Genomic DNA, 12,480 nt, shown 5'->3' on the forward strand with positions numbered 1-12,480 from the left:
CTGGTTACCATTACATGAAATATAACAATCTCTATTAAACTGATAACTTCAATTGCATATAAAAATTATATTTCTTCTGCTGTTGATTTCTTGTTTCATTCCATTGTGGTCAAATAAAATACTTTGAATAATTTAAATCTTCTTTATATGTTAAGACTTGTCTTAACAAGTCTTAAGTCTTGACATGTCTTTAAGACTTGTCTGCCCACACTTTATGTTGTTGATGACTCCACCTACCTTTTTGTATACTGTGTATGCATTAACATAGTTTTATAATTACTTTTTATGCTTTTGTTTTTTAAATTCTATACCTGATTTAAAAGTAATTTTTATATATTTATATGGTTTAATGTTGCTGTTTATCATTCTTCCACTTCAATTTGAAGGACTACTTTCAGTATTTCTTATATGGCAGCTCTAGTCATGATGAACTCTCAGCTTTCCTTTCCTTCCCTTTTCTTTCTTTCTTTCTTTCTTTTTTTTTTTTTTTGAGACAAAGTCTCACTCTGTCACCTAGGCTGGAGTGCAGTGGCTCTATCACTTCAGCTTTACTTTATCTGAGAATGTCTTACATTCTTATTCATTTTTGAAGGAGAGTTTTTACCATATATAATATTGTTGGTTGATTTTTTTTCCTTTCAACATTTTGAATATATTATCCAACTTCATTCTGTCCTGCAAGGTTTCTGCTGAGAAATGAGGTTATAATCTAATACAAGCTCCCTTGTACATGATGAGTCACTTTTCTCTTTCTGCTTTCAAGATTCTCATTGTCTGTGACTTTTGACAGTTGGATTATGATGTATCTCTTTGTATTCTACTTATGGTTCTTTTAGCTTCTTGATTATGTATGTCCATTTCTTTCCTCAGATTTGGGAAGTTTTCAGCCATTATTTCTTCAAATAGTCTCTTTCCCCCTTTCTCCCTTTTAAATTCGCATAATGCATATGTTATTCTGCTCAACACTCTACCGTAAGTCCCTTAGGCTCTCTCTGCTTTGCTTCACTCTTTTTTTTTGTTTTTGCTTGTCTTGATAATTTAAAAAGTCCTGTTCTTAAATTTACTGGTTCTTTCTTCTATCTGATCAAGTCTGCTATCGAGTAGTTCTCGTGAATTTTTAAATTCGCTTAATGTATTCCTCACTCCCAGTAGTTACGTTTGTTTCTTCTTCTTAGTTTCTGTCTCTTTTCTGATATTATCATTTTGTTCATTTTTTAAAATTTCATTAGTTTTTTCCATCTGTGCCTTCTTTTACGTCATTGAACATCCTTACGACAGTTATTTTGAATTATTTATCTGCTAATTCATATATTCCCATGCCTTTAGGGTTAGTTTCAGGATATTTAATTTGTTACCTTGGGTCCGGTCTTTGTGGTCTGGTTTCATGCAGGAAGGACTTTCACCAATCAGCATGGCCAGAGACTCTAGAGACCTCTAAAGCCTTTTCTGGGGATGCGTACTCCCCGGACTTGCACACTTAATGTATTAGGTTGGTACAAAAATAATTTCCAAGAACCGCAATTACTTTTGCACCAAGTTAATAATGGGTGTGTTGCTTTCTACTCAGGGGCTCACTCTGATGTCTGTTTGTGGTACTGCAGTTTCTTTGGTGGTGTAGCAAACTGAGGTACTGGCACTCCGCCTACTGTCATTCCATGGTACTGCAGACTCTGGTGGTAGAACAAGCCCTGTTCATTGCCTCTGTTGTGAGTCCACCAACCTGCCACCCTGTTCCTTTAAGCACTTAAATTCAGAGAACACAGAAACCAGTCACTTGGGCAGCCCCACAAAAAGTCGGAATGTTGAAAATATTCTACTGTTTTCTTTCTTTCCTCAGGGAGAAGTTGGGAATGTTCTGAACACACCCTATGGTACTTGGCGGGAGGCACTCTGGCACGTTGTGTGCCAGGAATTTTCCTACGGGGACTTCTGTGTGGCTGGCTTTGCACTGGCCAGGGGTGCTGCAGAGACCTCTGAATTGTATTCTAGATTTCTCACAGAGGCAGTTGGTCTGTATCGTGTGGTTAAGTCAGTAGCTTCACGTGGAAAGTAGGGTCTGGGGCTTTCTACTCTGCCATCTTGCTGGTGTCACTTTGTTCATGTCACTCAGGTACAGTGAGGTTTGTCAAGCACTGAGGATTTTCATACCATCCTCAGTGGCCTCTTTATTAAAGGCATAGTGCAGTTAGCCCTTCACATCTGCTCTGAACTCACAGCTCTGCTGGTCAGTGCAGTTCTGCATTCCCTGCCAGATGGTGGAAGGGAGAAGCTGCTATTATGAAGGGAGTTGTTAAAACTTATCTTTCCTGTTATAACGAACAGAATTCATGTTTGGAAAAAGAACTTACTTCAAATATTCAGTTTATAGATGGAGAAAATGAGCCCCATCAAATTTAAGTGACTTTCTCCAGGCCATATGGCTACTCCAGAGTCAAATTTATAACATTACTAGACTTGGCAGATGCCTTCCTCAATTCTCTTATATTCTTATCATCAAACCCTTTCAGGAGGTGGAAATTTAGATCTGAGCTTTCGAGTACCTACCCATCAGAGCTCTGAAGGATTTGTGGCTCTGAACTTAACACCAGTGTTTTTATTCTTTTAAGAATAGGAATTCTCAAGGTCTTTTAGTAGTATATTTTATATGAATGTGCAAAAATGTAGAATGTCACTGTTTGCCTCCTTCCATGTTACTTATCATATCTGACCCACAGTGAAATGACAATAACCTTATCTTTATCTTTGTCAACTCTTGCTGGCCTTCTTGAGATCACATATTTAAAGGGTGTTTGGGAAAGGAGTGAGGGCTTTGGAGTTGACATCTATAGTTCTGGGATTAATGGAAATGGAATTAGCTGTAAACCCTATATTTAAGGGTCTGAGCCAAGTAAATTGGCCAAATTGGACCTTAACCGAGCTGGAATGGGACCTGTGATAGTGACTTTACCGTCTCAGGGCTTCAATACTAAGTTATAGAAAACATTTTTGCATGGACTCAGAGTATTGGCAAAACTGCAATATTGACCAAGTTTGCTTATCCCATGTACCTTTTACCCAAATTCTTCCACTTAGTCCCAATAATAGTATTCTCCAAGTTAGAAAAAAAGCATTTGAAAACAAATCTTCACTGAGATGCTGTGGATAGGTTTAATATAATCCTCAGAGACAGGGAATTTGTGTTTAAAAAATTCTTGAAAGATTATTTGTCACGATCATCATGATGATGATGATGATGATAAAAAACAGTACTAATCCCATTGAAGTATTTGTTCCCTAGAGTCTCTTTTTTTTTTTTTTTTTTTTTTTTTTGAGATGGAGTCTTGCTCTGTCACCCAGGCTGGAGTGCTGTGGTGCGATCTGGGCTCACTGCAAGCTCTGCCTCCCAGGTTCACGCCATTCTCCTGCCTCAGCCTCCCGAGCAGCTGGGACTACGGGCGCCTGCCACCACACCTGGCTAATTGTTTTTGTATTTTTAGTAGACACGGGGTTTCACGGTGTTAGCCAGGATGGTCTCAATCTCCTGACCTCGTGATCCCCCCGCCTCGGCCTCCCGAAGTGCTGGGATTACAGGCGTGAGCCACCACACCCAGCCTAGAGTCTCTTGAAGCCTCACTACCAAAATAGAAACTCCAGGAGGTTGAGGGTGGAACCCCGGATTCTCTGCTTTGGTGAAGCTGCAGAATCCCAGTTAAGTCACTCCTCACTCCTATTTTAACTTCCTCTCTGTAAAATGGGAACAGGAATGCTACTGCATACTGATTAAATGCAAAGTGCTTATCACAGTGCCATGTAATAAATCTTATCATCCTTCATCTGTGGACATTAGCAGAGGGAGAGAAGGCAGAACTGAAGGAAGGTTGGTGATGGGGTGTAGGGGATCCTCTGCCTAATACATCATTGTGTTCAGTGGGACTCTTAGTTTAGGGAAAGTAAAGGGACAGATGAGCCCCCGTTCCCCACCCTTGTCCCCAAAGGCAGGAAAGATGGAAGGGAGGTTCCCAGTTATTGGAAGAGCCTTTTATGCATTGGGGGCATGAGAGTTAATGTTATTTATTCATCTTCTGAAAATTCATGTGCTGATATTTAAATACTTACTTCATTTTTACTCTTTTCATGAAAAAATAGAAACTTAAGTGCCTAGGGTGATTTTTAAACATAAACATTATTTGAAAGACAGCAAATGCAATATTTTGGCATTCTATTCTGCGTTTAATTCCAGGGGCCTTAACAACCATAGCTAAAAATTTACTGAGCACCCACTATTTACTGCGTAACAGCCCAGCCCTCTACCCTCATCTTGAATTAGGTTCTGTTTTCAGCCTCTCTTCCACGTAGGGGAACTGAGGCACAGAGATCTGAAGAAACTTTTCAAGATGATAGAGCTGGTGAGCAGCTGAGCCCCCCTGCAGCCAGGCCGCACCCTCCATGGGCATGTCGCCTCACTTGACACGTCTGCTCAGAATTCCTCAGGGTCTTCATGCCTCATCCCCACTGCTGGTGTGGGGCAGCTCTTTAGGGATTCCCTTGCATGGACAGCTGTAAACACCTCGACCTCTTCCCCCTCCACCTTTTTGTCCCTGTCAACACCTATTGGTCCTGTAGCTCTTCTGTTGGAATCTCTGTTTCTGTTGTTTTCTATCTCTTTGTTTTTGAGATGGAGTCTCGCTCTGTTGCCCAGGCTGGAGTGCAGTGGCGCTATCTCGGCTCACTGCAAGCTCCGCCTCCTGGGTTCATGCCATTCTCCTGCCTCAGCCTCCTGAGTAGCTGGGACTACAGGCGCCCGCCACCACGCCCGGCTAATTTTTTTTTTTTGTATTTTTAGCAGAGACGGAGTTTCACTGTGTTAGCCAGGATGGTCTCGATCTCCTGAACTCATGATCCGCCCGCCTCGTCCTCCCAAAGTGCTGGGATTACCGATTTGAGCCACCGTGCCCGGCCTGTTGTTTTCTATCTCTCGCTTGTTTATGAATGAACATTCATGGTTTCATTTGCTCTCGCGATGTCACTCTCTACTTTTTCCTCTCCATGGAGGTGATATAATTTTTGTTGTAACAGATGATTATTTTTAGGAACATGTTTGTCTCAGACGATCTTTTATCAGCTCTTTTCCCGCTTGACTACTTGGGTCAGCTTGTAATCGTCATCATGTTCTAGGGGACATTTAAAAATTATTCTCTTTCAAAAGTAAGACGGTGCTAGGTAATCAGTAAGGTGACTGTTGTTTATAATAATCTATTGTATATTTCAAAATAACTGAAAAGGAATAATTCAGATGTTCCTAGCACAAAGAAAAGACGAATATTTAAGGCAATGGATATTCCAATTACACTGATTTGATCTTTATAGACTATATAAATGTATTAAATTAACATGTGTCCTAAAAATATGTACATCTGTTATGTATCAATAAAAAAAATTAAAAGAGAAAAGAACATATTTTTTCGTGTTGCAGTTGGCAAGCTCATGAGCATTTAACATGTAAAGTTAAGTAATTATAACTTTATAACTGCAATTTTTACGAACCATAGTTATGCAACATCCAGGGGTCACCTACAGTGCCAGATGCTGTGGGAAGGGTGAGGGTAAATCACACAGACCTGCCTTCCAATGACCAGCTTTTCTTGTTGAGGGTGCTAAAAGGTGCCCATGACCTAAAAGTAGGAAGTAATCATACAAGGTAGGGATTCAGAGAAAGGAAATACATCTTTTCTTCTCCACTACTGTATGTTAAGTTAATTTCCCTAAAAGACCCCAGACACTTACTCGAAATTTATGTGAGTGGCTGAGTCCAGTGGCTCACACCTGGAATCCCAGCACTTTGGGAGGCCCAAGCGGGAAGGCTGTTTGAATCTGGAAGTTCAAGACCAGCCTGGGCAACATAGCGAGACTCTATTTCTACAAAAAAATTTAAAAAATTAGCCTGATATGTTGGTGTGTGCCTGTAGTCCTAGTTACTTAGGAGGCTGAGATGGGAGGATTGCCTGAGCCCAGGAGGTCCAGGCTGCAGCGAGCCATGATTGCACCACTGCACTCCAGCGTGGGCAACAGAGCAAGACCCTGCCTCAAAATAAATAAGTAATAAAATACAATAAGTTTAAAAATTTGCATGAGAACTATCTTTTGTAAGAGATATTAATCAAAAGACTCAACTCAGAAAGAACTAAGTGACTGTGAATACTGGTCCTTGTGGCCTTGGATGCCTGCCACCTCCATGCTCTGGGGCTCTGTGTAAATCCATAGGCTCATTCCTCTGGGATGCCTTCCTGCCCTGCCACCTTCCCCTGGTAGATGACTGCAGAACCCATGCCCTATGAACGCATGCTGAGCCAAGCACAATTTCTCTGTCTTTTTTCCTACCCTTTTTTTCCCCCTCTCCTCAATTTTTCTAAAGTAAATCATGCTGTCATAAGTCTGGTTTTAGAGAGAAACTTCTTGGGGTTTTGAGAAGCCAGCTCAATACAACTTGCCATTTCATGCTGGAAAAGTTAGGAGAACATCTAGAATCAGATCAGCCAGGCTTCCTCTCTTCTTCTTATGAACCATGCCAGGAATTAACCCCATTTTAGAAGGACACAACTTGCTTATTAACCCACCTGACTTATTAAATAACATCTGTGCCCATCTCAGGGGGCCCAGGGCCAAATAAGGAACTATCAAAGTTAGCAAAATGAGACATTTATTACCATATGAAGACCATCAGGAGAGGGGCTGAGGCGAGTTTAGCAGGAATCTTGTACTATATTAAATGTGATTTTACATGTCAAGTCCCAAAGGAATTGATGTCGGGAACTTTCTTCAAATAAAATACAATTTATTTCCTTTTGACCATGACAGGATTCCTTTAACGTCTACAATAAGCAAGACAAAGCATCTGCTCACCCCTAGTTTTTGGTACGTGCCTCTAGGTCCATCCACAGAGAGACCCGCCCCACCCTGCATTCCTTCCCCAGCAAGGCTGCTGTCAGGTCCCCCTTCCCACTGGGGCTGTCTCCTCAGCTCATCATGATAGTTCAAATAGCCCTCCACCAAGCTCTCCTCACTGGCTTCTTCCAGGATGAAGACGGCCATGGAGAGTGGAGAAAAACAACCAAGCAAAGGTCTGCTTTAGTGTTGTGACAGAGGCAAAGAGAAAAGGCAGCCCATGTACTCCCCTTAGGACCACCTCAATCCATCAACAGAGCAAATGTGGCTGATGCTTGTTGAGGCTTAGCTGGCGGATCTTTGCAAGGTTCACGTATGCTGCACAACTTACGAGTTTATGATTCTTCTCAGACATACTAATTCTCAATTCTTAGGAAATAATAGCAACCAGATAAGTAAGGTAGAATTCAAAGGAACAATCCATTTTAAACCGAATGTATGGGACTCAGTTCCCTCATCCCTATTTTAAAATATTCCTATTTCTTTTAAAAAATAGAATCTGCTTTCTTTCACTCAGAAAATTGCTCCCCACCACCCCATTTCTGGCTTTCCTACCTTCATATCCCCATCTTTCTCTTGGCTACTTAGGGTTTATTATATTGCAGTAAAATACACATAACGTGAAATTTGCCATCTTCACCATGGTTAAATGTACAGTTGAGTGGCAGTAGGTCTGTTCATATTGCTTTGTAGCCACCACCACCATCCATCTCCAGAACTGTTTTCATCTTGCCGACCTAAAACTCTGTACCCATTAAACAGCTCTCATTTCCCCTTCTCCAGTCCCTGGAAACCAACATTGTACTTTCTGTCTCTATGAGTTTGAGTGCTGTAGAAGGCTTATATAAATGGAATCATAGTATTTGCTCTTTTGTGACTATCTTATTTCACTTAGCATAATGTCCTCAAGGTTTATCCATGTTGTGGCACGTATCACAATATCCTTCCTCTTTAAGGCAAAATAATATTCCATTGTCTATGTATACTACATCTTTTAAATCTGTTCATTTGTCGATGAGCACTTGAATTGTTTCTACCTTTTGGCTACTGTGAATAATATTAGCATAGCTGTTCAATCTGTCTGAGCCCCTCCTTTTAATTCCTTTGGGTGTATACCCAGAAGTGGAACTACTGGATCATATGGTAATTGTATTTTTAGTTTTTTGAGGAATCATCCTACTATTTTCCACAGTGGGTATATCATTTTTCTTCCCACAAACAGTGCACAGGGATTACAATTTCTTCATATCCAGGCTGGCACTTGTTATTTTCTGTTACTGTTATTGTTGTGTTTGTTTGTTTTTAATAGTAGCCATCCGAATGGGTGTGAGGTGTTATTTTGTGGTTTTGATTTGCATTTCCCTAATAACTAATGATGTTTTCATGTGCTTATTGTCTGTTTGTATATCTTCTTGGGGGAAATGTCTATTTACGTTTTTTTGCCATTTAAATCAGGTTAGTTTGTTTTTGTTGTTGAGTTCTAGGAGTTCTTTATGTATTCTGGATATTAACCACTTATCAGAGATACAATTTACAAATATTCTCTCCCACTCAATGGGTTGTCTTTTCACTCTGTTGTGCCCTATATGCACAGAAGTTTTAAATTTTGTTATAGTCAAATTCATTTATTTTTCTTTTGTTGCCTGATGTTCTGGTGTTGTATCTAAGAGATTGTTGTTAAATCCAATGTCAAGAAGCTTTCCACGTGTTTTCTTCTGATAGTTTTGTAGTTTTAGGCCTTACAGTTAGGTCTCAAGTCCATTTTGAGTTAATTTTTGTTTATGGCATAAGGTAAGGGTCCAACTTCATTCTTTTGCCTGTGGATATCCAGTTTTCCTAGCACTGTTGGTTGAAAAGACCGTTCCCTCGTTGAACGGTCTTGGCAACTTTGTGAAAGATCATTTGTCAGGGTTTAGTCTTGAGTCTTTGAATTATAAACCTTCAGCTGCCTGTGGCCAATCTCCTTCTTGGATTCTACTGTCAGAGCCACTATTCTACTGCTTCATTTACGTTAGCATGACTGCTTAAAAGAGCATCTATTGGCCGGGCACGGTGGCTCATGCCTGTATTCCCAGCACTTTGGGAGGCTGGGGTGGGCAGATCACCTGAGGTCAGGAGTTCAAGACCAACCTGGCTAACATGGTGAAACCCCGTCTCTACTAAAAATACAAAATTAGCTGGGCGTGGTGGCAGGTGCCTGTAATCCCAGCTGCTTGGGAGGCTGAGTCAGGAGAATCGCTTGAACCCGGGAGGCAGAGGTTGCTGTGAGCTGAGATTGCGCCATTGCACTCCACCATGGGAGACAAAGCAAGACCCTGTCTCAAAAAAAAAAAAAAAAAAAAGCATCTACTAAAAGCTCTTCATTTTCCTTGGCATTTTGTGAGTGTGTGTGTGTGCGCACACTTATTGCAAACTCTTATCTCTTACACCCTTCATGGCACTGTTGCACTTATTACATTTGCCGCTGCTCACTGCAAGCTGTTAAGGCTTTATGTTTGTTGGTTCTTTTTATTTAATGATATACAAATCTCTGGAAGCCCAAAGTCTAATAAGTTGTATGAAACAACCAGAAAACTCTCTCACTAAATGTAGGTCCTTAACCAACTGACTTAACACCCTTTGGTATAGCATAATCAAAGGTTCTGCAGTATTTGGAGATGGAACACTTGTTGAATCCAATAATTTGAAGAAAGATGCTACCTAATTTCCATAGTAGTTAGCAAAGCTTAGTCTAAAATGAAGAGTACTCCTTTTATGAAACTTAAGCACCATATACATAGTGCATGGAATTGTGTTGGGGCATTTTCCAAAATGCCAACTGCTCTTGCAGCTCACGTGACTTGGCTGTACTGACAGACGTTGTAGGAGTTGGTTCAAAGTCATTATCATTGTTTTCATTACGTGAAGGTCTGGGGATCGTTGCCCAGGGCACAGACCAGTTTATGTGCAATTTTACGAGACTGAGAGCTCAGAGCTGCCATTCATTGTTTCAAAAGTAGAGTGTGGAATTCCATTTGTGAATGTTCAGTTCTTCAGCACAATTGAAGGAAGCACATTGACATAATTGCATAGACTATACTCTTGTTTCTATAGAAACAGTCTGTTTCATGGGGAAAGGTTCAGGAGTCTTGTTCATATTCCTCCTGGGCAGAAATTTTCTGGAATTGGCTCTGTCCCATCCTTTGTCAGTCACTGAGTGCAGGATGAAGGGAATGTCCTCCTTTCAGAGGACATCAGCCCCCGACTCAGAGGTCCGTGGGCTCAGCTGTCTCATTATCAGGCTTGCTCAGTTCTTTTGCTGCCATCAAAAGAGAAACTGGTTTCCCTTAAAGCCAAGTGAGCCAGGGCAGCCTCTGACATACGGTGTTAGAGAGATCAACCTGTGATTATATAAATGTTATGCCTTCATAGATGAAACAGTAATTCTTTGACTTATTAACATTCCGTTGTGTTTTGAGTTGGATTTAAACTCTGTGATGTATGTGTGTATATGTATCTTTAAGTTATATTGATAACAATAAATAATATTTCTCATTTTTTATTGGTGTATAGACTCACTAGAACTTTGCCTTGAGTTGCTTTGCTTTGGAAGGATAGCTTGACAGCTATGTGGTGGACACATAACCCAACAACGTCACTGACATTGCTCCTCTCTTGTGTTGAGTTTTATAGCAAAACCTGACATTAAATTACTCATGCAGTAGCTCACCTTGTATCTCCTATCTTTGCCATAAAAATCAGCTTAAGTAACGTTACGGTATATCTTTATAGTCTTCTATGACTGGCAAATTGCAGTGTATAAATATTCTATTTTCCTAGATAGAACTGAAAAGATACAAGTAAGAATCTCTCATCCTTCGAGAATTTTGAAAAGAAAGGCAGGCAGGGCTTGAATTATAATTACAAGAGAAGTCCCAAAGAAAGCCCTGCTCATGTGTGTTTCCACCATGTCCTTGTGATGCTGTGTATGAGACTTTAGGACTTGAATATGCTCTCCTCTGTCTTTCTCCGATACGAAGTATTAACATACATGTATTTTTCTCCACAGTAAAACCGACCGTAATTGACGTTGACATTTATGTTAACAGCATTGGTCCTGTGTCATCAATAAACATGGTAAGAAGCTCCTTTATTTTCTGATCTAACGGCTGTTGCACCTCTTCTTGTTACATTCTCATTGTGGATTTCTGTTTGAGATTTATCATGCAGGTTTAAAACTCACACTGACTTCTTAAATCTGTAGCACTTATTGGAATATTGAAAATGGTAAAAAAAAAAAAATGAAGAAAGATAGCTTGTGATGGTAGTAGCATTTCCACTTTTAGTTTCTTCTTTCAACATCCAAGAGACCTGTCTTTTATAGTGTTCCTTAGGAAAGGATTCGAGATCACTCAGATTATACTTTTGTCTTCAGTTTGGACTTTGAGAGTAAATAAACTGCCTCTGCTTTTTAGTATGGGATCAAATATGTGCTTTCCCCGAGTAGGGTATTCCCACAGGCTTATAAGCAAATTCAGCTCAAGAACTATTGGATGTGAAAGAAGCCCTTCCCTGTGCAAAAGTGCCTGGCTATGAAGCGAGTGTGGGGGTATTGGAATACGTTAGGGTGAGAGCCTTCTGTGGTGGGCTGAAGGCCACAGTCCACCTGCCAGCAAGGGGTTAACAGGACTACCTAGGATCCCCAAGCAGGCCTGTCTATTGCAGCCCCAAGCGTTGTCAGGAGCTCCCGCCTGCGGAGGTCCTGCCTGTGCTCTCTGCTGCACATTTGCTCCTGATTTGGGGAGACGTGAGGCCGAGGGAGGGGAATTGCCAAAATGCTGACTTAAATTTCTTCTTTTCATTGCAGTGTTCTGTGGATGGAAATAACCCCTCCAAAATTAGTAGCAAAATCATTTCTTTTCATTGCCAGATTTTAAGTGTTCTTTTCTCTGGTGATATAAGGGTTCCATGCAGGGGTAAAGTTATATTTGTGGGTGATTCACTTAAAAAATCTCCATATCATCCCTAAACTGGAGCAAAGAAGTGGAATGAATAAAGGAGAATTATTTCACACAACCTATGTGCTGCAGATGGCTGTATATTAAAATCAAGTTGTGAGTGTAATATTCCCTTTTCCTGATACATCATTATTCAGCTGACTGCTTAGAGTAACCCTTTCTTATGTATGTTTCTTGTTCTGGAGTTTTATTTTCTTGCATTTGTTCCACAACCGTTTATTCAACACCTTTATGTCTAACATGTATTTATGTCTAACACTCAAAGAAGAAGTGCCTTCCTGGATATATGGTTACAGAATTATTTCAGGAAGTCAATTGCATTTGCATATAGAGGGATTTTCCTGCAGGCCTTTAACTTTAGAATTTACTTTGTGCCTCGTGTTAGGCTTTGTTATTGGAATAGACGTGAATTTTCATGTGGAAATCACGGGCTGCAGAGAAGGAGGCCGAGTGAGTGACAGGCTCCTTCAGGGTGATACGGCCCTGCTGCAGGAGTGGAAGGGACTTCTCCAGTGAGGTCCTCTTCATCTGAAACTTGACGGATAGGCAAGAGTTTGCTAGG

General features: G+C 40.6%; 1 protein-coding gene across 1 annotated transcript in view; it reads left to right on the forward strand.

Moving 5' to 3' along the window:
* Positions 1 to 12,480, forward strand: part of GABRG3 (gamma-aminobutyric acid type A receptor subunit gamma3) — a 566,172-nt gene that overhangs the window by 43,084 nt on the left and 510,608 nt on the right. Inside the window, exon 3 of the mRNA XM_019011354.4 lies at positions 10,970 to 11,037. Coding sequence (XP_018866899.1) covers positions 10,970 to 11,037 — 68 coding nt within the window. The remainder of the gene's footprint in view (positions 1 to 10,969; positions 11,038 to 12,480) is intronic.

Source organism: Gorilla gorilla, chromosome 16, assembly GCF_029281585.2.
Source record: "Gorilla gorilla gorilla isolate KB3781 chromosome 16, NHGRI_mGorGor1-v2.1_pri, whole genome shotgun sequence".
NCBI classification, from domain to species: Eukaryota; Metazoa; Chordata; class Mammalia; order Primates; family Hominidae; genus Gorilla; species Gorilla gorilla.